The sequence below is a fragment of the Pelodiscus sinensis genome, chromosome 4, assembly GCF_052426305.1.
Source record: "Pelodiscus sinensis isolate ZL-2025 chromosome 4, ASM5242630v1, whole genome shotgun sequence".
Lineage (NCBI taxonomy): Eukaryota > Metazoa > Chordata > Testudines > Trionychidae > Pelodiscus > Pelodiscus sinensis.
The window spans coordinates 92,999,334-93,025,900 of NC_143055.1; the positions used below are offsets into that span (position 1 = coordinate 92,999,334).

Consider the following 26,567-nt stretch of genomic DNA (forward strand, 5'->3'; position numbering starts at 1 on the left):
CTCTGTCACGCCCTTTGCCTCCTGCCCTGGCACTCTGCTGACTTCTGCGCAGCTCAGCTGGGCCACTGCGTGGGAGCAAGCGGCGTAAGCAGCCGCTTGGAGTGTAGCTTGCACTGCTTGCTACCGCGTGGCAGCCCAGCTGAGCAGCGCAGAAGTCAGCCGAGCGCCAGGGCGGGAGGCGAAGGGCGTGACAAATGCTCCAGGCCCCGCCCAGTATTATTTATTCCACAATTTCTCGCGGAACTCCTGATGATGATCCGCAGAACTCTGGTTGGGAAACACTGCCCCAGAGAAAGTGATATTAACAAAATCTTCCCACGTGAGTATCTGGGAGCCATCATTTGGATGTTCCTGATGGGATTTTGGGGGGGGGGGAGAATCACTTTTGCAAAAAAGTGCATTTCCCATCTGAAAATCATTCTCATGGAAAATTCCTAACCAGCTCTAATACTTACTAGACTCTCCCTTGACTGGGGTAGGAATATCTTTCTTGTAGTCACTAGTTGAGGCAATTGGGCCCAAACCAAAGACAAAGTCTCCCACTTCAACTGGGGAATCTACCTCACATTCTTATCATTCATTTAAGAAACACCTGAAGGAATTTCAGCTATTCCAGGCTAACTCATGGGCCCAGATCCATAAAAGGAGTACCATTTACATGCATTTAATGCGATGCAGGCAGACTATGAAAGATTTACATCTGGAAAAAATGTTGTTTATTGTAATATATAAGACATGTACGGATGTTTACAAAACAGAGTTACCCAGACAAGTCCATTTATAAAAAAAACAGTTAAACATCTACAAAGATTGTGTGATTTATAAGTAATGGAGAAAGAGGAAGAGTGGATGTGGAAGATGAAACTCCCATGTGCAGTAGTCCGTACATTAATTCAGATATTTGTAAAGATCTATTTTAATCTAAATAATTACATGACTATATTAATTTTCTTGGCTTACATATCTCAATTATATTTAAAGGATTATTCCTGTCTCAGAGGAATCTATTCTTTTCTCAGGGTGCATTAGTATTATCAGTAGTTATGCACACATATCAAGAAGGACCACATGTAGCTTCCCTTACTTCTGCAACTGGTAACATAATTAAGGAGAACAGATTTTTTTTTTTTTTACTAAAGAGCATAGTAGCATAAGATCAATAAATATATTCAAGAGACACATTAATACAACCAGACGAGTGATTCCTGTTAGACTTATCCAAATGTTAGGATTTTCCTTTAAAGGTCCATAGGGGGAAAAAATCTAAGACCATACTGCTAAAACATAGGCACTAGAGGTCAGTCACTTTCTCACTGCATTTAAATGAAAATCAAATGGGTTGAATAAGCATAATTATTATGTAAATATTTATTTAAAATGTTTCCATATTTTTAAACTAATTATTAATATGTGTAATGAGCCTGAGGTAGCCTGTGTTTTGGAGATTTTTCGTAAGTATCCTATAAAGGCAATATAGTGCTAGTACTAAAATAGTATTTCTTACTTATAGAGCTCAATGCCCTGCTTAGGAATCTGAGATTTTGCCATTTTATGGGTTTTTTTTTTTGTAACTGATATTTACAGTCTTTCCTTAATGCTTTGTGTTGACAATATTTATTTGTACAATAAACACATAATACAAAGAATACTTTTCTTTTCTATGTGGGCTCATATGATCTCATGTTCCTTATTCTCTTTTTCCTCTTCTTTTAAGTATCAGCCAGCTCTGTTGAGATTCCTTGGCACTTGCTGACAACTGTGCAGATGGGACCATTACCAGTTCTTAATGAACCCACAAAGGGGCTCTACAATAGCCATGTCACTGTCCCTACACATTTCTTAAACACGGTCTCTTGGTTCAGTGCTCTGGCTTGAAATACAACTCACAGGTTGGAATCACAGATTGAAAGACCAGCATGAATGTCCTCACTGTTCAATAGCCTCTTCTTTAAGCTAAACTCTTGGTATGGAGAGGCAAAATCATGGCATTAATTCCTTGGAGTTACAAGGTTGTGGTATCTGCTATTATCTTTAATGTAAGATATATAATGCAAAGCTACAGTAGGAAATTTGGATTACTGAATCATATTTCTGTTCTCATTTACACTGGTTTAAATCAGGGGCTGTTATTTCAATGGAATTACTCTGGAGTTACACCATTGTAACTAACAGCAGAATCAGGTCTGCTGACCCTAATCTGTGGCTTGCATCTCACAACAAAGCCTGAAGTTCACTGTTATTATAACAACTACCTTTTAGATATCAGAAAATTTAGCGCATGAAACTCTATTCTCAGTTATCTTAAAGAAAATTCAGATTAGCGCCAGTGATCCAGTTAGTTTGGCTTTACACTAGGGTAACTAGGTAGGGCTCTGATTCTGCATTCAGTTTTGTACAGGCTGACCCCCTCTTTCCAAACAAAGCTCACTGCAGGGTAAGGTGAGGGGTGAGACAAGGAAGAGGGGGTGGACTATGAATAAAATTTGCCCCACAGTAGTCTCTATTTATGAGGAAGACTTACACTAATTTAATATTTATAATGTCCCTATACTTCTTCAAAGTCAATGGGCAAGGCTCCCACATATCACAGTGATGTGGAACAGGTAAGAACATAAGTAAGCAGGTAAGACTAGACTGAAAGCTGACTGCAAGGAAGGAAACAAATATTTACAGCAGTGCAGTTAGTTAGCCTTGAAGAATTCAGGTTGATCAAAGCATTGTGAGCTTTCTGACATTTTACTTAAAAGTTTAAGAGAAGTTTGTTTTTTAAAAAAGAGGGTTCTTTTTAGGGATGTGAACTACTAGCTGAGTAGTCAACTATCCGATAGTCAACAGACTAGTCACTTCCCCCTCACCCTTGCTGTCTCTATGAAAAAGAGACAGCAAGGGGTAGGGGGAAGAGGAAGGAGAGCTTCAAAGCGGCAGTGCCATGTGGAGCCTGGGGTCAGTGGGGGAATCCCCAGCTGGCCCTGGCTCCCTGCAGCATTTCAAAGTGGGAGCACCACATGGAGCCTCGGGTCAGCTGAGGACTCCCTCAATGACCCCAGCTCCATGAGGTGCTGCTGCTTTAAAACACCGCATGGAACCTTAGGCCGGGCTCCCCACGGCGTTTCAAAGCAGCAGCGTTGCATGGAGCTTGAGGACTCAGAGTCCCCAGCTGACTCCAGGCTCCATGCAGAGCTGCTGCTCTGAAACACTGCGGGGAGAATGGGGTCAGCGGAGGACTGCTTGAGTCCCCTGCTGGCCCTGCGCTCCCTGCTGCGTTTTTGCCGTTGAAGTGTAGCAATAGCCCCTTATCAACTAATCAAATAGTTATAGCAAATTGCATCGACTATTCGATTAGTAAAATAATCAAAATTTTACATCCCTAGTTCTTTTAAATAGCAAAAGAGTTACACTAGCTTAAAACAACAAGGCACTATCATTCTAGGGCCTGGTCTACACTACATTTGAAGGCTGAAGTAAGATACGCAACTCTAGCTATGTAAATTATGTAACTGGAATTAACATGTCTTACATCATGTTTCGGTGCTGTCTACATAGTGGGAGGCTGACAGGAGCAGACACTCGCATTGGCGTCCCTGACTTCTCATGAGGAGCAGGAGTACCAGTGCCAATAGTGGAGCCTTCTAAGTTCGATTTAGCGGGGCTATACTAGACCTGCTAAATCAAACCCTGGAAGATCAACTACTGCAGTGTCAATCTTCTGCGTAGTGTAGACATGCCCTATGTCTATTTTCAGTGGTCTATAGCTCACCCATTCCTCGCACCAAGTGCAAGAAGGCATCTAATATGTGGCTGGATTCCACTGAAGTCAGTTGCATCTGTAAGTGTTTAGCACCTTGCAGGAGGCACTCAGTACCTTGTTAGGTCAGGCACTTAATTGACAAATGTGGGTGAGAGTTCTTGCTCTAAATTTAATCTTACTATTTTATTTAGAAATGCTGTTCCCCACTTACACCAGTTTTGCCCTTTATTTCAATGGGAGGAGGAGCAGGCCCCATATAATGGTTGTTCACCCTACAGAAGCTACAGTAAATTAAAAACTCTAGTTTAGCATTGCAGGATTCTGACAGAAAACTCTAAAATCTACATAATGATCCCGAAACCCAGTGTCATTTTAATAGAGAATACCAAAAACTATAATGCACTTTGGACCTGAACTGAGGTATTGGAAAAGAAGCTTAGTTTAAACGTTTTCATATTGACTGAGATTTCTAAGAGTCAGTGAACAGTAAAATGAAAAATTTAGGTCTCAATTACATGCTTCTTTGGAATGCAGGTACCCCTTACTGCAAGTGAAGAAGGGTGTGAATTTTGTGCAGCTTGGCCTCCTGTAACACGTGGGCTGTGTCTACACTGGGCCACTTATTTCGGAAAATCAGCCACTTTTCTGGAATAAGCTGCGAGATGTCTACACTGGCCCTCGAATTTCCGGAAAAGCAACGAAGCTCTACTGTACAAAATCAGCCGCTATTCCGGAAAAACTATTCTGCTCCCACTCGGGCATAAGTCCTTATTCCGGAACACTGTTTTGGAAAAGGGCCAGTGTAGACAGCCCAGTAGTCTTTTCCGGAAAAAAGCCCCGATTGCGAAAATGGCGATCAGGGCTCTTTTCTGGAAAAGCGCGTCTACATTGGCCACAGACGCTTTTTCGGAAAAAGGGCTTTTCCGGAAAAGCAGCCTGCCAATGTAGATGCTCCTTTTCCGGAAAAACTGAAAATGGAATAGTATTCCGTTTTAAGCAGTTCCGGAAATTCATGCCAGTGTAGACACAGCCACTGTGAATCGTGCTAATTCCACTACCTTTGAACCCTTATTTTTAAAATATTTTATTGAAAGACCATGAACTGCTGATCTATTTCAAACAATGTAAATACAGTGGATTTTAAGATTAAATTTAGAGCAAGATGATTTATTATTTTATTCAGAAACATATGGAGCTACAGTGTTGTCAGTGGAATCACACTGCTGCAAAACAGTTAATTATTTTGGGTAATATATGCAATGACTTTGTGAGGGACACAGAATACACACTTAGGCGCTAAAGAGGTATGTGTATGAAGTCCTTCTAAGAAAGTTATATGTCCCTCCCCAAACTTCCTTTTTTTAATACACAGTATTAAGTAGTAGATGTCGTACACAAGAGTTTTGGTTTTTTCTCAGCAGACCATTTGTTGCTAGATGGCCTGGTTTTCAAAGCAGTCCTTAAGAAAAGACACATAAAAAATGTGATTTTCTGGAATTTTGTATTTTCAAGAAGTCTTGATGAATATCTGAAAAAGAGGGAATAAAATATTTGATAATTTACAAAAATCATGTCAAATATTAGAATTAAATGTATATATCTGTTTTTCCCTTTCAAATATAGTGATAGGTTTTCAAATTATTTCAGGGAAATCCTTTGAGATTTTTTTCCCCTGGAGATGTTGCCATTGAGTCCATAAATGATTAACAGAAACAAAGTTTTAAAATTACATTATTGTCTGAAGATGTTTGCCTATTTTTCCTACAAATAACACCTGAGATTACTGCTACTATTATAAGAGAAGATATAAAAGAATAAATGTAAATAAACTAGCCATGGAGAAAATGGCATACCTCATGGAATAAATAAGGCTACTAGAATTTGGAACAAGTAGTATTTACTCCTAGAATAGTGATAGAAATGTTTACTCCTAGGCATCCTCTCATTGAGTAAAGAGGCTTACTCAGGTAAGTGATATTCAACATGGGCAAGGTTGGAGAATCAGTCCCTTTGTGCATTTTAAGTATTTTTTGTGCAGTTTCATTTTTCCTGGTATAGTTATTTTCCCCTATCTACATGGGTCTTTCACTTTTTTTCAAAAATTAGAAAAAGATGATTGTAAAGCAATAAATACTGGCAGGTGGAGTCAGGGGCAGGAATGGGAGCTGAAATTGCTTTTAACAATAGACCTATAAATATTTTTCCATATGCTTACCTCACTCAGTAATGCCCATACAGAAGAATTAGAATGGATAGATAAACGAATAGCCTGTATTTTTCCTACTGATGGACTGATGATGTCTTCTGCTATTCCATTATCAAATGTACCTACATATAAACAAAACCAAATAGCATTAGCATGAGCAATAATGAAATGCATTTTTCAAGAGGACTCAGTGCAGTTTTACTGTCAATAATAAATATTATCTAAGGCCCAGATTCACAATAGTACTTAGGAACCTAACCCTGAGAGGTAGATGCTCCAGTCCTACTTTTAGGGGCCACTGCAATCCTCAAACTCTCCACTTAGTTGCTGCTTAATCCTGCAGGTGCCTAAACTCACCCTGCACCTACATTTTTTCAGTAAATGTTCCGTAGGTGATTATGTTTCTGCTTCTGGGCATATGCACTGCTGCCTCTGTCTAAGTGCCTGCACACCAATTGACTGCCCAAGCTCCAGACTGATACTCAGACCAGGGGAAGACACCTATCTTGCCTGCAGGGCCCAACCCTTAATTGGTGCTCAGAGGCCTCTTAATTGCACACCACAATGTCCAGAGGAGAAAGACCTCCCTTATAACTTTTAGCCCAAAGGTTAGGATATTTACTTTGGAGGTGGCAAATCCATGTTAACATTCCTTTTCCTCATCAGGCTGAGGAAGGACGGTCTCCTAGGACAGGGTAGTTTTGCTAACTGTGCTTGCACACTTAGAATTTATAGGGTGTGCTAGTTGAACCGTTGTAGCACTTTGGCTGCAAAGGGAGCACATGGTTCTCACAAGTCAATACTATGTGCATTCATCATGCACTACACATGCCCTTGCTTTATGTGCATGTCACTTTAGTAATACTAATAGGGGGAAAAACTATACAGATGGAAACCAGCAGAATCTGACAACATTGTGCATGGGCAATGATGAACAAAATGTCTCACAGGCCAAATATTGAATCCTGATGGGCTGCATGTGGCCCTCGTGTGGCAGGTTGCTCACTACTGGGATACAGACTACATGACAGATCTCCCTCTCTCTCATGCCTGTTTTGTGTGAAATTAGACAACTCCTGAACATTACTGAAAATATTCTTTTGGTGTCTGTAGAAACCATTTCATATTTAGCTAGAAGCCATCTTGTATAACAGAAACCATTTCAGCTTTTCTCTTTGGCACATAGACCACAGTGAACTTTCTATCATCCCGTGAGAAGAAGCCTACAGAATGGGCTATTGGAATGTGTTAATTGGGCTGGTTGGGACAAGAGGTGTACTCCCTCGTACCTGTCCGCCATCTTGCTGATAAGGCTTTGTTTTTCCAAGTTTAATTGAGGATTTCTGTAATTGGATGCCCTGACATCAGACTGTTTGGCTAAGGGTATAAAGATACTATGATTGATTGTATTAGCAGTCTTACTGGGCCCGGCTCTGCTGGGACCACGTTTGGCTCACTTGGCTTTACTGATCAATAAAGCTGTCTGTTTAGCCACCTAAACTGAGGGAGGCTTTTGCTTCGACATGTCCTAGAAGTTTGTGATGTTGACCGTACTTCAGCATATTACTAATAGAAATACTGTGTAACAGATTTATCATGTTCAGATCTATAAGAGCTTTTAAAAATAACATATTCTGATGAAACAAATAATGTCAAAATCAATTAGCTCAAGCTGCAAAATTAAAGTCACGCTCAATACTGAAGAGCTTGAAATTATTGGGTTTTTAATTTAAAGCCTTCACTATTCCCTTTACTAAAGTCTGTTTTTGTTGCTCTACCATACTGAATTCTATGTAACCAAATCACATACTGCAACATGCAGAAGTTCAAATGTATTCTTTGATTACTTGTTGATTTTGAAATACAGAGTTTCTTATAGAACTAATAAAGCTTTCAAGTGGATACTTTTTTAAAAATTATAGTGTAAATACATAAGCAAACTGTTTCAGTCTTTACAATAATAATAATGTTTACCTATCTTTAAATATCCATCTTTGGTTGTTTGGTAGTTTACTTTATCTCCTTGGCCTATGGCATCTTTTAATAATTCTGTTTCCTGTAACAAAATAAAAAGAGTAGTAGCTCCAACCAGGGACATTTTTTTCCAAACCAAATTTATAACATGAGTAGTATTGTGCATTGCAATGGGAAATAAGACACTTACAACAGCAGGCAAAACTTCCACAGTAGTGTTATATAGTTTATCACCAGGGTGTTCCATGTTTCCACTTCTGAAGAGGTACCTGTGAATGAGAACTATTTTATTTCTGTGTATTTTTGTACTATAGAAAATTCTAGGTGGAATAAAACTTTAAATATACTTCTTATATTGCCAATATCACAGGGTCAGAGAATCTAAAGACAGAGGTTAATATTTGCAGCCATTTGGCCAAACTGTATTAAAATCTTTAAATTTCAAACAAATATATCCCCCAAAGATGACCTGTTCTGGAAACTATAAAATACAACCATCCTCAGTTAAGACTGATCCTCCTTCCATTTTGTACTCATATCCAAATACCTCTAATCCATTCCAAGCTTTGCCAGCCCCTTACACCTAGATACAGATGGTCCAATATAATACCAAAATCTAGCTGAGGCCTGCAGTCACTGGCTAATCAAATAGTCGATAAGGGCTCCTTCACCTTTGAAGCGTAGCAACAGCACATGGCGCTGCCACTTTGAAACGCTGCAGGGAGGCCAGCATCAGGCTCCATGTGGCGTTTCAAAGCAGTAGCACCGCATGGAGCCCAGGACTAGTGGGAGAGTCCCCAGTTTACCCTGGGCTCCAAGTGGCACTGCCGCTTTTAAATGCTGCGTTTAGCCTGGGCCAACTGGGGACCCCAGACTGCAGCGTTTGAAAGCGACAGACCCCCAGGCTCCACACGGCACTACTGCTTTGAAGCACCCACTTCTCTTTCCCTCCCATTGCTGCCTCTTGCTGATAGAGGCAGCAAGGCGGGGGAAGTGACTAGTTGACTAGCATGTCGACTATCTGATAAGCATTTGCTTACTGGATAGTTGACTAGTCATTCACATCCTTACTTGGAACCACTTTTTTTTCATAATGACAATCCTTTCCTTGTAACCATTAAGGCTCATAATAGTTTTTTAAATGAAAGCCGAGAGTCTCACTTTCATGTGAATCCAGCAGCTGAGGCATAAAGAAAAACTCCATGTATAAAATTCACATAAAAAACCAAAATAGTTAACGGCCCTAGAATAATGGGTCATCAACTATAAAAGGCAATGTTGTGTTAGAAGCCCCCTTCTTCCTGTTTAGACCTCCATATTGGAAAAATGGAAGATATGGACTAGGGATGTCAGCGAGTAGTCAACTAGATGATTAACCAATAAGCCTAGGCTTATCAATTAATCTAGTTGACTACTCACAATTTCCCCCCCCCTTGCTGCATTTATATAAGAGACAGAGGGTGGGGCAGCTGGAGCCAGTGCTGGGGGGTAGCCATCTGAAAAGCCAGTTCCCTCCAACACTGACTCTGCCATGCCACCTGTCCCATCCCCCCATGCTGCTGCTCTAGTACGAAGCAGCTGGATGGGGCAGCAGCAGGACTGGCAAATCTCATCCCTGGGGCGCCCTGGCTGGGCAGCCAGTGGAAAGAGCAGGGCAGCCAGCACATCCCATCCCTGGGATTCCCAGGGGAGTGTGGCAGAAGTGGGGCAGCCAGCAAGCCCCCTTCCTGGGGATTTTCAGTCGGGCAGGGGAGAGCAGGGCCATGGTGGCTTGTGAGCTCCATCCTTGGGGGGCCCTAGCAGGCTGGAGCACAAGTCCAAACCCTACAGGCTGGAGCCCAATGGCAGTGGGGCTCGAGCAAGCCAACTGCAGGGAGAGGAAGCTTCCTGGCAGGCCAGTGGCAGAGGATCTCGCCATATCTGGTGAAGTCCCTCATTTGGAAAGGGTCAGGTTCTGAGGGTGCTGGACAAGGGAGGTCCAACCCATACAGAAGCTTTACAACTGTTACCACTTCCATTTTCATTGTTTTCACCATAGGGTTTATATTGATTTTCTTTTTTTATTCACTATTTAATTTTTACTCTTTTGATGAGACACCTTAGAATTGATAAGCTTTTAAGGAAGAAGTTTTAGGGAAAGCATTAAAAAGAGGAAGGGGACATAGCAGACAATATTTTTTATAAATTGGCAGTTTGTTGATACTCAAACAGTAGAGGATTAGTAATCTTGACAGGATTCAAAATTGGATATAAGTATCCTACTATATCATTTAGTACTTACCCTTCTGCTTTCAATGGCTGTGAAAAAGTAAATAAGATATAATCTCCAGCCACTGGAGAAAAAGCCCAAAAGCAGTCTATTCCTTCATAAACCTTTTCCAAAGTATAATCCTGGAATATTCTTAGGCTAGTAGTCACTTTTGCAGGGGGATTAACATGTGGTTTATGTAACATGTTTTTGCCAAAATCTTTATCCTGTTAGACACAAAGAAATACAATATCACATATAAAGATTTACAACTCTTGGGGTATGTCTACACTGCCACCCTAGTTCAAACTAGGGTGGCTAATGTAGGCATTTGAACTTGCAAATGAAGCCCGGGATTTAAATATCCCGGGATTTATTTGCATGTTCCCGGGCACCGCCATTTTTAAATGCCCCATAGTTCGATCCACCTGCCCGCTGCTACACGCGGCACGGACTAGGTAGTTTGAATTAAAGCTCCTAATTCAAACTACCGTTACTCTTCATTGTAGGAGGAGTAACGGTAGTTTGAATTAGGAGCTTTAATTCGAACTACCTAGTCCGTGCCACGTGTAGCCGCGGGCAGGTAGTTCAAACTACAGGGCATTTAAAAACGGCGGCACCAGGGAACATGCAAATAAAGCCTGGGATATTTAAATCCCGGGCTTCATTTGCAACTTCGAATGCCTACATTAGCCACCCTAGTTCTAACTAGGGTGGCAGTGTAGACATACCCTTGGATCACAGAGGATTGTTATAAAATGAAGAGTTATTTTCCAAACTATTTTCATATAAAATAATGCATTTAGGTTTTAAGTATCCCATATTAATGGAAGCTCCTTCAGTGAAACCACTGAAATTCAACAATAAGTTATTTAAGAATTGTATTGATCATTTGCTAAATGATGAAATTTCCCCAAGGGGCAAGCTGTTCTATAATTTCCTAGTAGAACACCTTCTTCTGGAGCATCTGGTATAGGTCCTAGACAAACGGACAACATGAACCACTGTCCTGATCAAATATGGTGATTTTTATGTAATCATACAGCACTAATTGAAGTCTTGTACTTAAGTGCTCTTGCATACTGAGGACAGTTGGTTTCAGTGAGAAGGTATGCCACAGGCGATACAGACCTGTGCTGAATTACTAAGGAAAGGACAGTATCTAATGAGGAAAGGCTACCAGAGGGAATCTCTCCATTGTCTCAGAAAAGTCAGGAGAATCTTTGGGGGTAGAATAGTAATCAAGCCCTGTGCTGGTTTGTATTATTTGGATTGTTTCTGTATCCATCCCAGAATCTCTTGAGATGATGTCTGTATATGCCTACTGCGGATCTGAGATGATCTAAGCATAATAAATGAGGCTTCCCTGTGAAGGTATTTCCCCCCTACTTTAAGCTGAGGAGCCTCTGTTTGTAGTAGGTCACTGTAATTGAAAAACCCCTTCTTGACCTTACGTGCTTCTCTGACTGCCATCTCATCTCCCTTTTATCTCGAGGCTCATTACATGAATTATATACAATTGCTGTCAAAAGTTTCTTTTCCTCAAATTCCACTGTTGGCCCTCTCCATTTCAGCTTCCACCCCTTGCACTTCTCTGAAACAAGTCTCACTAATGTCTCTTATGACCTCTTCCTAGCTATGACCTCTTCCTAGTTACAGTATCCCATCCTCCTTCTCCTTGATCTTTCAGCTGCCTTCAGCACAATTGACCATGCTCTTGAAATATTGTCCTTCCTTGGCTTTTGTGATTCTGTCCTCTCTTCTCTTACCTCTGTAACGATTCATTGTGTCCTTCAGAGGGCCTGCTGTGTTCCTGCTCCAACATTCTGGGGGCTCCAGAGAGGGTGTTTGGTACCCTTCTCTTCTCCCTTTACACTTTATCTCTGGATAATCTCATCTGCAAACACACATTCAACTGCCATCTCTGTGCTGATGACTCTCAGATCTACCTCTTTACTCCAGACTCATCTCCTCCTGTCCAAACTAAAACCTGAGCTTGTCTCACTGACCTCTCCTCATGGATGTCTAGACATCAACTCAAGTTCAATAAAACTAAAACAGAGACTCTTCTCTCCTCTCTCATCTCCTGCCAAGTCTTCTACTGTACCTCCATTCTCAATTACTGTGGACCATACCTCCATTCTGATCACCACTCATGCCAGTAAGGTGGGAGAAACTTTTGACTTGGACCTCTCTCTAGGACATCACTTTCAAGCTGCATTTATATCTTGCAGAGTGTTTCAGTATAAGAACTCTAAGATAATTTTTTCTTATCCATTCATAGAGTGAAAATTTTCACAAGGCTCTCATCTCACATCTTCATTCCTGCAATATTCTTTCATTGACAAATACAACCTTACTGCACCCAGATCCATTCAAAACATGGATACACTTCTGTAATTATCAGTTTCCTAGCCTGCCACTTGGACCATATCACCCTTATTTTTGAATTCTTCTGCTATAAGTGATAAAAGGGGAGACAAACTACATGTCTTCACTTTCAATGCCCTTCCTGATTAGTCCCCATTTAGGAACTTCCATTCATTATTGAAATGTTGACTCCAGGCTTTGCTCAGCTCATGAGGCTAATCTCCATCCCCCTTTGTTAAAGTTTCAAACAGACTTTTGTACTTTTCCCCATGCCAACTCTCACAGTTAAGAAGTACTCCTCAAACATCTGCAAAGCTACCTCATTATCCTCCATCACATCCCCCCTCAAAATTTTCCTTTGCCGTGATGCCTACAAAAATATTGATAACAGTTAGGCTGCTGTTGTTCTGAGATCGCTGTGTACCCTGCTGACCAATATTGTTTCACCATGTCCTTATGTTTCTCCCTCCCCATTTAGATCTTTCTATTGTCTCATTTTATATTTAGATTGTAAGTTCTTCGTGACATAATTGCCTTTTCTATCTGTACAGCGTCTAGTACAATAGGCCCATGCCTACGGATCCTGGGTGCATGATGGTATTTTAATAATAATTAATTGAAGGCTTAGACTCGTGGAAGATATCCTTATGTCCTATGGGTGAGTCTTCCCCAGTCTCAGTGCAGATTACAAATTAATATATTCCCTTCATCTCTCTCTCCTATTAATGTGCACTCTTGGTACATTACATTTATTACCAAATACATACTGTTTCTCTGTTAAAAAAGCAAACAAGTCAGAATTCACACAAATTAGAAATACAGTGGACTAATTTTTGAGAGTCTTACTTTTAAATTCTGTACTTTCCCAGCCAAAGACGAATGAATTCCAACATGCTGAAAGAGAGATGGCTTGGCACGGATACGCAAATAGGCCTTTTGCTTATCACAATGTTTCTGGAAAGGAAATAAAAAATGTTACATGTTTGAACCAACAAAGGGATACTTCTTACCATCAGTAATTCAGTTTCATCACATAGCTATAGTTATAGGCCTTGTCCTGCAATCCATAAGCACAAAATGTTAATATTAAAAATGTATATAGTTGGACGGAGATTGAGAGGGACATAGGAGGCAGGCTTGTTTAAAAAGCCTCTGAGTGAGTTTAAAAGAGGTAAAAAAACAAGGGTGATGTCATGGTAGGGTCTATTACAGACCACCTAACCAGGAAGAAGAGGTGGATGAGCCTTTTTTGAACAACAAAATCATCCAAAGCACAGGTGGTAATGGGGGACTTGAACTATCCTGACATCTGCTGGGAAAATAAAACAGCAGATTATGCAACAAGTTCTTGGACTGTATAGGAGACAATTTTTTTTTATTTCAGAAGGCAGAGAAAGCTAATAGGGGGGAGGCTATTCTATACTTGATTTTAACAAATAGGAAGAAACTGGTTGAGAATTTGAAAGTGGAAGTCAACTTGGGTGAAAGTGATCGTGAAATTTAACAGATTTCATGATTCTAAGGAATGGTAGAAGGGAGAACAGCAAAATAAAGACAATGGATTTAAAAAAGGCAGATGTTAGAAAACTCAGGGAAATTGTAGATAAGGACCCATGGGAGGCAAGTTTAAGAGGAAAAACAACTGAAGACAGTTGGCAGTTTTTCAAAGGGACAGTATTAAAGGTGCTAAAACACACTGTTCCACTGCACAAAAAAGATAGGAAGTATGACAAGAGACCTGGCTTAACCAGGAGATTTTGAATGAACTAAAAATCAAAACGGAATCCTATAGAAAGTGTAAGCTAGGTCAAAATACAAAGGATGAATATAAGCAAACAATACGAGCAGATAGGGGCAAATTAGAAAAGCTAAGGCACAAAATGAGCTCAATCTAGCTAGAGAAATAAAGGATAACAAGAAAACATTCTCCAAATATAGTAGAGGGCAGTGCCCCCTGCAAACTGCACTCGCCAACCACCCTCTCTGTGGGTAGGCAGCCCTGGCTTTCCCCTTGGCTGCTGGGGAAGGCCAGGATGAAGCGTGGCAGCCCTGGCCAGTCTCAACTCTCCCCTCTCCAGCCTCCGACAGTGGGAGGTGGACCTAGGCTGTCCCAGCTTTCTTCCTATGGCCACCAGGACTGCTGGCCCAGCTCCTCCCCTCCTCCCCTGACTCTCCACCGGCCTCCAGGGGTTGGGCTGGACCAAGGCTGGCCCTGCTCCCTCCCTCCAGCCACCAACGGGAGGGGTTGGGCTGGATGGAAGCTGGTCTGACTCTCTCCCTCTGGCCACTGGACGTGGGGTTGGGCCAGCCCAAAGCTGTGGCTGGCCTGACCTTCTCCCTCTAGCAGGGAGGGGGAAGGGAGCATGGAGCCCAACTCCCTACTGGTGAGGGGGGAGGCCTCATGGCTCCCATACGCTCCCCCCACACCACTGAGGATACCGCGTGTGCCCCTCCTCCCTTCACCCAAACACCTGCATGCCCTGCTTCCTTCTACCTGAGCCCCTGAAACTGCCGCTCTCCCACCCACCCAAGCCTCTGTAGCTGCCGTGCACCCCCCCATCGCCCACCCTGGACAGTGTAGGAGCCACACAGCTCAATTTAAACTCTGCCAGCCACACACCCATGTAGCAGCTTCTGGAGGGACAATCCAGGACTGGGTCAGGGACTGAAGGTAGAGGTGAGGGCTGTTGGCGAGGCCCATGGTGAGGGGCCTGATGCGGGGATGAGGTTGGGCCAGACTGGGGGAGGGGGCTCACCACGTGGGTGGGTAGCTGCCAGAGGAACATCCAAGCCTGGTCAGGGGCCAGGGTGACCACCACTTTGTCTCCCCCTTCCTCGCAGCAGGCCTCTTTAGTGGGGCCCCCTGCCCTAGGCCTCGCCATCGGCCCCTCCTCTCCATGCTGCAGGCCCAAATTGAAACTCCCGGCAGCCTGTCATGTGGCAACTGCCAGGAACACTTCCAGCCCCAGCCCCAGCTTAGGCTCTGTGGTATTTCCCAGCCCGGTTCAGGGGCCAGAGTGTCCCCGAATCAGGCACCCACCCCAGTGGGCCTCTCCAGCATCCCTCTTGCCCACCGCAATGGGCCTTGCCACAGTCCCACCCGCTGCCAGAACTTTTTTAGCCCACCCCCTTCCCCATAGCAGACCTCTCTGCTGGTTCCTCTCCCACAATTTTCTTCTTCCCCCACCCCAGAAGCCAACCAGCAGCAGCAGATTACTTTCGGTGTTGCTGCTGCTCGGAAGTCATGGGTTGCCTATCCCCTTGCTGGGTTAGCAGCAGGGAGGAGGCAGGGCAACTGAGGGGAGAGAGGCTGTGGGATACAGAGTGATGTGATGACATCACTCTGTTGTTCCACAGGAAAAACTTTTAAAAACAGTATAGATAGATTAGAAGCAAGAGGAAAACCAAGAACAGGGTAGGCCCATTGCTCAATGAAGAGAGAAATACAATAATGGAAAATGAAAAATGGCAGAGGTGCTTACCAACTTCGTGTCAATTTTCACCTAGAAGTATGTAGGGATAACATATTAATGTATTGAAAATGATTCCTCCAAATGGAAGTGACTCCCCATAATTTGTTCCCCACAACTTAAAGTGTTTAGATTTATTATTAATTCTTCTTATTATTATTTGTTAAGATTGTTAAATGTTTAGATTTATTATTATTATTGCCCCTTTAGAATATAATGTATTAGGTCATGTAACTTAGAACTGTTAAGAAGATAATCCTATGTAGCCAGAAACAGCCCTCCCCTCTGCCCCAGGGCATGCTCAAGCTTGTGCAAGGGGCTGCTTGGAATTGACATTGCAGAGATACATTGTAACAATGCATTGTCAAGGCACTAACTCTGCTATGGGAGCCAAGCCCTGTAATTGACTAAGGGCATTGTTACATAATTGACGCCTGTTCTCTTTAAAACATTGTAACTTTACTCAGCACTCAGAGAATGTTTTAAGCAATACCACCCAGAAACTTTTGTAACTACAACTTTTATTATTATACAAAATACTGTATGAATGTATGAGAGAGTGCTTGGACAATGAATGAATGGTTCTGAGAGGTGCCAGCCTGAGAATACAGCAACAAAGGGCTGAAGAAGGCGTCAGGTGCCAGTGCAACCAAAAGGTGTCAAGTGGAGAAAACCAAGTACTGGAGGTCCACCCGATGAGATCACTGACGAGCACCTGGCAGCCACCCTGGAGACATCAGCATGATGCAGCAATTTCCATAGACTGGCATAGGAAAAAATTCCTATAAGAACTGGACTAAAAAACTATGGAATCAGAGTCCAAGGTTCTGCTGCCAGCCTACCAGGAGCTTCAGATGCGCATCTGATCAGGACTTCGCTCCCCACTACCATCACTTGTGTACAGAGTACCTGGCCAGTATTCTGTCACAAGCAACTTCCAGGCTGGTAACTACAACAAATACACAGAACCTGAATGAATGGATGAATGAATGTTTATATGTATAAGGGTTAAGTAGTTAAACAACATTGTTCGCTTCTATCTTGTCTTTATTTTTTTATTATTATCTTTACAATAAATGTGGCTTTTTGCCTTATCCCCCTCATAAGATCCTGCTTGCTTTTATTTGGTGTAACAAGGTTGGTGGTGATTGGATGTCTAACATAGTGAAAGCCAGTGAAAATCAGGTAGGTTCAGAAGTTAAAATAGGAAAAGAGCAAAAGTTAAAAATTACTCAGAAAAGTTAGATGTCTTCAAGTCATCAGGGTCTGATGAAATGCATCTTAGAATACTCAAGGAGCTGATGGGGGAGGTATCTGAGTCATTAGCTATCCTCTTTGAAAAGTCATGAAAGTCAGGTGAGATTCCAGAAGACTGGAAAAGGGCAAATATAGTGCCCAGCTATAAAAAAAATAAATAAACACAACCCAGAAAATTGAGACTAGTCAGCTTAACTTCTGTGCCAGGAAAGCTGATGGAGCAAATAATTAAAGAATCCATCTGCAAACACCTGGAAGATAAGGTGATAAGTAACAGCCAGCATGGATTTATAAAGAACAAATCATGTCAAACCAACCTGATAGCTTTCTCTGACAGGTTAACAAGTCTTGTGGATGAAGGGGAAGTGGGAGATGTGGTATAGATTTTAGTAAATCATTTGATACAATCTTGCATGACTTTCTTATCAATAAGCTAGGGAAATGCAACAATGATGGGGCTACTTTAAGGTGGGTGCATAACTGATTGGATAACGACTCTCACAGAGTCGTTATCGATGGTTCAGTCAAGCTGGAAGGGCATAACAATGGGGGTTCCGCATTGGGACCAGTTTTGGGACTGGTTCTGTTCAATATCTTCATCAACAATGTAAATAATGGCATAGATAGTGTAACCAGACAGACTAACCCCCATATCATCCATCTTATTTGCCTCTCTGAAGCACAGGGCAGAGAAGGAGCAATAATATCAGCATAGTCTATGCTGGCTCATCTGATCCTGAGAAGCTGAAACATAGATATGAGGAGAGATCAGGATATGTGAGACTGCCACCGGCTGGCACCTATGTTGATTCGAACACACACACAGTCCCTGAGAGGAATTTCCCACTGAGAAAACAATGTCCTGTACTTCCAATTTAATCATCTCAATTCTCTCTTACAAGTGTAAATTAAGTTCACAACTCCCTTGTAAGAACTGGTCTCACAGCAGACAGACCAGCATCAATTGGCATTACAAATAAGAAAGAGAAATACGTGACCCCATGATTATAAAAGATGGGCCCAGCACACACTCACTTTGAGTGTCATTCTACCCTCTACCTGCTGGTCGGGTTAGGTGTTTGACCTCCCGAGGTTCTATGGGGACGCCCACCTCGTATTTTCGTCTTTCCTAGGAATTGAGGGACCGGCCCTGGCCTGACATGCTGGAGTCAAGAGGCACAGAAGGGGGTAAAAATGGTACCTGGATGTGGTCCTCTGTCTTAAGTGTACACATAGAAAGAGTAAGCTGTTACTTGGTACCATTATTTCTATTTTTCTATCTTTATCTTCTTTGTAACCATTTTTAAGACCTATATTTTGCTAATAGTTAAGAAATAGAACAATAGCCATTGCAACCATATGATTTATAAGCTTCTTTAATAAACCTGTAACTGTTTAAGCTTTAACCTGCCTCCTTCAGTTGCTGTAACAGAACCAAGCACAATTTAAAAGAACTTCAGCCGGTCTAAAGGGACAGTTATAGGAAGAGCTTGGGCGTTTGGATCTGTGTCACTCCCAGGTGACAGGATCCACTGGGGAATCTTTCAGTCTTTCTCCAAGGCTGCCCGCTGCGAAGGAATTATGAAATTCTAGCAGCTGAAATCTAAGATGTAATAAGCTCTTCCTATATAACGGGGCATCTGTTGGCCTGCTGGCCACCCTCTGCAATGGGACCCCGGTCCTAGCAGTAAAGGCACGGACGTTAAACCTTTTCTCGGAAACATACACACACACACTGCCCTGACCGTCGGCTGACAGATAGTGTGCTTATAAAGTTTGCTGATGATACCAAACAGGGAGGAGTTGCAAGTGCTTTGGAGGATAGGGTCATAATTCAAAATGATCTGAACAAACTAGAGAAATGGTCTGAGGTAAACAGGAAAAAGTTCACTAAGAACAAATGCAAAGTACTCCACTCAGTAAAGAACAATCAGATTCACACATACAAAGTTGGAAGTGACTGTTAGGAAGTAGTACTGCATAAAGAGATCTAATCAGGGGCAGATTTACAATAAAACATACTGTGCCCTGGCACAAGGCCCCCCAGGGCTGGGAAGTCAGCACTGGGTCCAGCAACCTCCCTGCCCCGTGGAAGAGGCAGCCGTTTGGGGGGGGGGGGGCCGTCCCGCTGCAGAAGGGGCTGTGGAGAGAGCAAGACAGCAGGGAGGAACATTTTGACAAGTTCAGCAATATTGACAATTGAAAGTGCCTCTTTACAAAATATTACAATGGCTTAATTGACGATTTTGTAAAGAAAAAGTACAGAAAGAAGGCTACTGAATATTTTTTTCAAATTGAATAAGTTTCTTCAGAGGAAGTTAACTTTTATTTTTCCATTCATGTGTCATCTATACATTTTATTTGTACACTTTTTTCATGTTGGCTTAATGCAAATACAAGCTTCCATCTAGACCAGAAGTTCTCAAACTGTGCTTCGAGAACTCTATTCAGATGGACTGAGGAAAGGTTATTATTTTTTTAAATCAAATGCTTTTATCAAAGCACTTAACAATAGTTATCTCATGGTACAAACAATATTTAGAAAGATTATTAAATGGTCCACTGAGAACCTCTGCAATTTTCAACTGATCTGTGGAAAAAAAAGTCAGACTACAAAAATTATCAAGATATAGGTGACCCCTGACTAGCGACATGATTGGTTCCTGGGGAAGTGTTGCTAGTCGGAGGCATTGTAACTCGAACCCTCATTGATGATAGGTGCTGTGCACCATCGTAAATGTGGGCCAAAGACATAAGTCGAGGGGTTTCAGCCCTTTCCACATTTTAAAAAATAGTTGTAAGTGCAGGGAGTCGCAACTTGGGCAGTCGCAACTTAGGGGTTTCCTGTACCTCACTTAATTTTCATTTACTTCTTATTACTTATAATATAGGAAATGGATGAAGAAAAAATGGGAGGAGGCAGGAAGAGTGAATGTTCTTTTTCTTGGCTGGATCCTAGGGGGGCCCTCCAAAATGGAGCTAAGCACAGGATCTGACTAACTCTAATGGGGTCTGCCATTAAGGCTGCTATTTCTCCCATTCATCTGGCAAAGGTATTACTACAAGAAAGGCCACCTTCACTGACAAGTGTAGTAGTGAGCAAGTGGCGAGAGGTTTGAAAGGTTTACCCCAATGGCTTTTAGCACTAGGTTCAAGTCCCATGCAGGGATTGGGTCCTTGTGTAGAGGGAACATGTTGTGGAGGCCCAGTAGAAAGCGTTTGATGGAAGGATGAGTGAAGATTGAGTGTCCTTGCATAGGGGCATGAAGAGCAGAGATGGAGGCAAGGTATATCCTTATGGATCTCATGGACAGCCTGTATTGTGTAGTACTAATATAGGTATTGCAAAATATGTGAGATTCCTGCGTGGATGGGTTCATAGGCATGGGTTGCACACCAGGCTGTGAACCTATTCCTTTTTTGGATATATGTCTCTCTTGTTGTAGGTATTCTGGAGTTTTCGAGAATAAGCTGTACTGCTTCCAGGAAGGATCTTTCCATGTTGCTTAACCAATTAACATCCACGCCTGGAGGTTTAGCTTGTGGATGGCTGGATGGGGAATATATAACAGGTATGGATACCATATCTGTCTGGGCCAGTTGGGTGTTATTAGTATCACTCTGTCTCTGTCTTGTCTGATCTTGAGTATCACCTGTTGTATAAAGGGAAATGGTGGAAAGGCATTTGCAAGGTGAACCTTCCATTGTATGCTGAAAGTGTCCCCCAGGGAATGGGGGACTATGCCCGCTCTGGAGCAGTATAGATGGCAACAAGCATTTCTGTGTGTAGTGAATAGGTCCACTGTTGGAAATCCCCATTTCTTGAATAGATGGTTGCGCACTGATCAGTTTATGTCCCACTCATGGTTCTGTGGGAATTGTCTGCTTTGGCTGTCTGCTAGTTTGTTGTCTTTGCCTGGAAGGTGAGTTGCAACTAGGTGTATGTTCCATGTGATGCACTATTCCCAGAGGTATATAGCCTCCTGGCATAACTAGCAGGAACATGCTCCTCCCTGTCTGTTGATGTAGTACATCATGGTGACGTTGTCTGTCAGGATCTGGACTATTCTGTTAGGCATCTGTTGTTATTGTGATTGACGGTGGACTGCACTGGAAGGGCACTCCCATGTGTACGTTGTCATGTAATGTCCACCATGTTAGAGAAGATATTTTATCTTGCTTGGCATGAAGAGGCACTTATTCAATGGGTGGATTCATGGCTGGTAGGCTGTGCATAGCCAAGCCTCTAATGGTCTCATATGTAGCTGAGCATGGGGAACTATGAACGTGGCCGCTGCCATATGTCCCAGTATTTGTAGGCATAGTCATGCTGTTATGATCAGGCTGGTCTGTGCCGTTGCTATCAGGTCTTTGATAGTGACCATTTGTAGTGAGGTAAGTAGGCTCTGGCCTTTATGCAGTCTAGATGTGCTCCTATGAACTCCAGTGTTTGAGTTGGGGTCAAAATGCACCTTGCAGTGTTTATCTGTAGCCCGAGAGTGTCAACGATAATTGAGATCATGTGCTGTATGTCCTGCTGTGTGTGGGTTGTTAGTAGATAATTGTTTAAGTATGGAAATATTGAAATCCTGTTTTTGTGCAAATGTGCGGCCACTACTGCCAGTATCTTTGAGAATACTCTTGGGGCTGTTGACAGTCCGAACGGTACTACTCTATACTAGAAGTGTCTGACTTTTATTATAAAACAGAGGAACCTCCTGTGTGCTGGATATATTGATATGTGGAAGAAAGCATCCTGGAAGTCGAGGGTAGACAACCATGCTCTTTTTTCCAAGGCGGGTATGATGGTGGTAAGAATGACCATCTTGAATCATTGGTATCTGACAAAACGGTTGAGCTTGCGGAGGTCTAATATTGGTCTCCAGCCACCCGACTTTTTGGTGGTGAGAAAATAGTGTAAGAGTAAAACTGCTTGCCCCTGTGTTGTTCTGGTACTTCTTCTATGGCGCCGAGGCTTAGGAAATGTTCTGCCTCATGTAGACATAATATCTTGTGAGAGGGGTCCCTGAAAAGGGACGGGGAAGAGGTGGGGTGGGGAAATGGCTATGAATGGGATGCAGTATCCTGTTTTCACAATTTCCAACACCCACTTGTCGGTGGTAATGGTCAACAAGGCTGGATAAAAGTTGGTTAGTCTGTTGCCAAATACTGTGAATGATGTGGATTGCTGCCTCGGAAATTTTGGGGTTGTCAGACTGTTGACCAGGACTTCAAAACTGTTGCCTGGATGTTGATGGTGTTGAGAAGAGGATTGGTCTGAGGGCTGTCTCCGTCTGTTTTGCCTTAGTCAGCATATATTGTCATATTGTCATTGTTGTTGATTAAATGGTGTATGTCTATATATTTGGTGGAATGATCTGTTTTGCTTTCTCTTTGTAATAGGTACCCAAATGCCTAAAGTCCTGAGAGTGGCCCTTGAGTCCTTCAAGGTATGTAGAAAGGTGTTTGTGGACTCTGCAAAGAGCTTCATACCTTCAAATGGGAGGTCCTCTACGGTGGACTGGAAAACCCAAAAGTTGAAGCCAGAAAGCTTGTCTCATTACCATGACTAAGCAAGAGATCTGGCTGCTGTGTCTGCTGAGTCAAGCGCTGCCCGTAGGGCTGTACGGGATATTAATATGCCCTTTTCGGTATTTGCTTTAACTCTTCTCTTTTATTGTCTGGGAGTGAGTCAATAAAAGGTGTTAATTGGTCAAAGATCTGATGTGTGTATTTTGCTAATAATGCAGTATAGTCAGCAATTCTTATTTGCAGGCTTGCTGATGAATATGCCTTTTCCCCCATTGCGTCCAGCCTCTTCTAATCCTTATCATATGGAGTTATTTGTGTAGCTTGTTCATGGCTTCTACTACAAGGGAATTTAGTGCCGGGTGGGAAGATAGAAATTCTGCCCCTTTGGGAGCAGCATTGTACTTTCTGTCCACTTGTTTTGATGTTGGGGGGATTGTGGCTGACATGTGCCATATATTCTTGGCGGGGTCCATTTTGCCTTTGGTGGTGTCTTCTCTGAGGTATGTTGTGAATGTCTCAGATTCCGGCTTTTTTCCTTGCCGGTCCCGCTTGCATGCTGCTTATCAGATTGAGGTTGTGGCATTTTTGTGGGGAGTCCCTGAGGAAGTATAGGACCTTTTCTTAGTCTTGTTGTTTTCCCAGTCCTTTAGGCTCGACTGTGTATAAGCCACTGCCTCCGACTCAGTCCCAGGTGATATGTGTCTGGGAGGAGTAGATTGCTCAAGGTCGGAAGGTGACCGAGACTTTTTCTCAATCCATAGCACTATGAGTTGTAGCTATCTGAATCTCCTGGATCGGTTTGTAAGTTTCTGACAGTGTGTGCAATGTTTTGAGGAGTACTGTTCACCCAGACAGTAAACACACTCCACGTGCCTATCAGAAATTGAGAAGGATAGCCTGCAGCTTAAACGCTTTTTAAGCGCAGGGTAAGTATGCGGCTTCATGCGCTTGTCCAGCGGTGGGTTTTTTTGGATGACTAATAAGAGGAGTCAAATAGGAAGGGTTTCTGAGGTAAAGTATAGGTAAGTAAATAGGTAATAAATAAGGTAAAGGGAGACTGCTGATCAGCGACCACAGACGCTGGCGGCTGAGAAGGAACTAAGAGGGGATGGCCAGCTGCCCATGAACAATAGCCTCCTTAGAACACACACTGACTCCTCACGCGTGCTGCCAGTCATGGGACACTGCTGGCACAAATCTCCAATTGAGGGGCTCAGAGCCTCTGAAGCACTTAAGGTAGAGCACCCATGGGGACACTCCTTGAAGAAGAAGAATTGGGTTTGTTTAGTGTAGACCAGTGTTTCCGAAATGGTGTTCCGTGGAACCCTGGGTTCCGTGACGTGAAAATAAGGGTTCAGCGAGACAATTCCATTACAACCTGAATTCTTGTAATGGAATGGAATTTTCATTCGTTTATGAATTTTATTGAAAACAATTTTCATTTGTGTTTGCCACGATAAGTGTCCCTGTGTAATGCCAGCTTAGTCAGAGAGCGGGGACAATGATGTCAATACTCAGTGCTGTGCGCGCAGTCAGTCAGGGGCTCCACAAAATTCTTTCGAGTTCAGAAGAGTTCCGCGGCCAGATAAAATTGGGAAACACTGGTTTAGAAAAGAGAAGTCTGAAAAGGGGAAATTATAGCAACTTTCAAGTATTTAAAAGGGTGTTACAAGGAGGAAGGAGAAAAATTATTCACCTTGACCTCTTGACAAGAAGCAATGGTCTTACGGTGCAGCAAGTGAGGTTTCATTTGGACATTAGCAGGGGAACAATTTCAGATTTTCGTAGTGGGGGGGCTGATCTATGCATGCATTGATGGGGGGAGGGAACGTGAGAGCATGGGGCAGGCAGACTGAGGTCTGCAGCTTCAGCAGTGTTACTGAGCATGCTCAGTACAAATCAAACTGCAAATTGGGAGTGGGGACCGATTCTATTCACTCTCCCCCTACATACATATGGGAAAAGTGAATAGAACCCTAATTTTTTGGCAGATAACTTAGCAATTAACTGATAGGAACACTGTATCTAATTCCTATATAAAAGTAATAAAATTTAAATAAATATTAGATCCACTCAGCTCTGACATCTTGTGGCAAGTCACTTAGGGGACACTGGTTAGTATTACAATTTTAATATATATTCTTACTTTTTTACTAACTGCAGAGAGAGAGAGAGAGAGAGAGAGTGAGAGAGACTGTCAGAACTCCTGGGCTCTATCTCCGCTTTAGAAGTGGAGTGGGAGACAGTGGGTTACAGACGGGTGCAGATACATTTCAGCTCTATATAAGATCAGAATGGCCATACTGAATCAGACCGATGGTCCATCTATCCCAGTATCCTGTCTTCCAGTAGTGGCCAATCCCAGGTGCTTCAGAAGGAATGAACTGAATAGGCATTCATCAAATGATCCATTCCCTTTTGCCCATTCCCAGCTTCTGGCAAACAGAAGTTAGGGACACCATCCCTGCCTAATAAGCTTTGGACCTAACTATTTTGAGTAGTCTTGTAGTATCTGCAAATTTTGCCACCTCATATTTATCCCTTTTTCAAGAACATTTATAAGTTTAACGGTACTGGTCCAAATTCAAAACCCAGCAGCACAACACGCATTGCTACTCCTTTTTACCCTTATATTTTAAGTAATTGGCAATGTTTTTATGATGATCTAACAATCCTTCAATTACGTGAATGACCAGTTTTATGTTATTCTTAATTGCCTGCTTCCCTCATTTTATAACAAACTCCCTGTCCCAAAGGCAAAACTGCAAACACCTCAAACTCTGTTGCATTTAACAACTGCGTCTGGAGCAAGGTGCAGCTTTAAACAGACCTCAAATATGAAATCCAAGGGTTCAAACTTTAGAGGATCTGTTTAAAGATGGTTCCCTTGCCTAGGAAAAACTTCCTGTCACATGATTAAGCAAATCAGCAAGGGTGGTTAAGTACTGGAATAAATTGCTTAGAGAGGTTGTGGAATTTCCATCAATGTAGCTATTAAAGAGCAGGTTAGACAGACGTCTCTTAGGGATGATCTAGTCAGTGCTTGGTTCTGCAGTGAGGGCAGGGGACAACCTGATGATTTCTCAAGGTTTCTGAACATTTGAATGTTATTAGGTTTTGTTTTATTTTTTAGTCTAAGAAATAACAAATAGGAGAAATCAACTAAAAGCCACGTTCCTATCCATATTTCTGTCTAAAGTGTGGAGAAATGTAACCCTAGAACAAATGTCACTGTATTTTATTGCAAGTTCTCTCTGACAAAATTTCGTTCAGTTTTTGAACTCATCATTTCACTATTACTAAACTGCTCTAACCATAATCTTTGTTGGCCTAATTGTTGTAGATCATGGTCACTTTTCTACTCCTGGCTCTCTCCATTGTGTTTGATAAAGGTAATTGTTACAACAACATTATGTTGGAGCGTCCTGAGAATGAAGTGAAACTCCCAAGCACTGGCTGGAAATGTTACTGTTCTAATTTAGGCATGGTCAGCCATTATGCTAGGTGGGTGAAGTCTTTGCCTTCCCAAACCTTCACACTCTGCCTCCAGAATGCCTGCTGTAGGTATTCTGAGGAGTGGAGTGTTGCTGCCCCAAGCACCCACCTTCCCTGTGCTCTAGGCTGGGCAGGCTGGAGCTGCCCACCTTTCTCCCTCCCCATGCTGAGAAGGGAGGAGCTGTGCACCCTCCTCCTTCCCCAGTGCTCTAGGCCCAAGACAATGGAGCTGCGCATCACCTGCCCTCCCCATGCTCCAGGGGCAGG

At 42.6% G+C, this 26,567-nt stretch overlaps 1 protein-coding gene and 1 long non-coding RNA gene across 2 annotated transcripts in view; one reads left to right on the top strand and one right to left on the bottom strand.

Moving 5' to 3' along the window:
• Positions 1 to 26,567, top strand: part of LOC142829582 (uncharacterized) — a 43,463-nt gene that overhangs the window by 6,226 nt on the left and 10,670 nt on the right. The window contains exon 2 of the long non-coding RNA XR_012904129.2: positions 22,677 to 22,723. This is a non-coding gene — a long non-coding RNA (uncharacterized LOC142829582). The remainder of the gene's footprint in view (positions 1 to 22,676; positions 22,724 to 26,567) is intronic.
• Positions 689 to 26,567, bottom strand: part of LOC102460821 (alpha-1,3-mannosyl-glycoprotein 4-beta-N-acetylglucosaminyltransferase B) — a 93,174-nt gene continuing 67,295 nt past the window's right edge. Inside the window, 6 exon segments of the mRNA XM_089777991.1 lie at positions 689 to 5,276; positions 5,964 to 6,076; positions 7,929 to 8,010; positions 8,119 to 8,197; positions 10,210 to 10,403; positions 13,393 to 13,500. Coding sequence (XP_089634117.1) covers positions 5,256 to 5,276; positions 5,964 to 6,076; positions 7,929 to 8,010; positions 8,119 to 8,197; positions 10,210 to 10,403; positions 13,393 to 13,500 — 597 coding nt within the window. The 3' untranslated portion in view covers positions 689 to 5,255.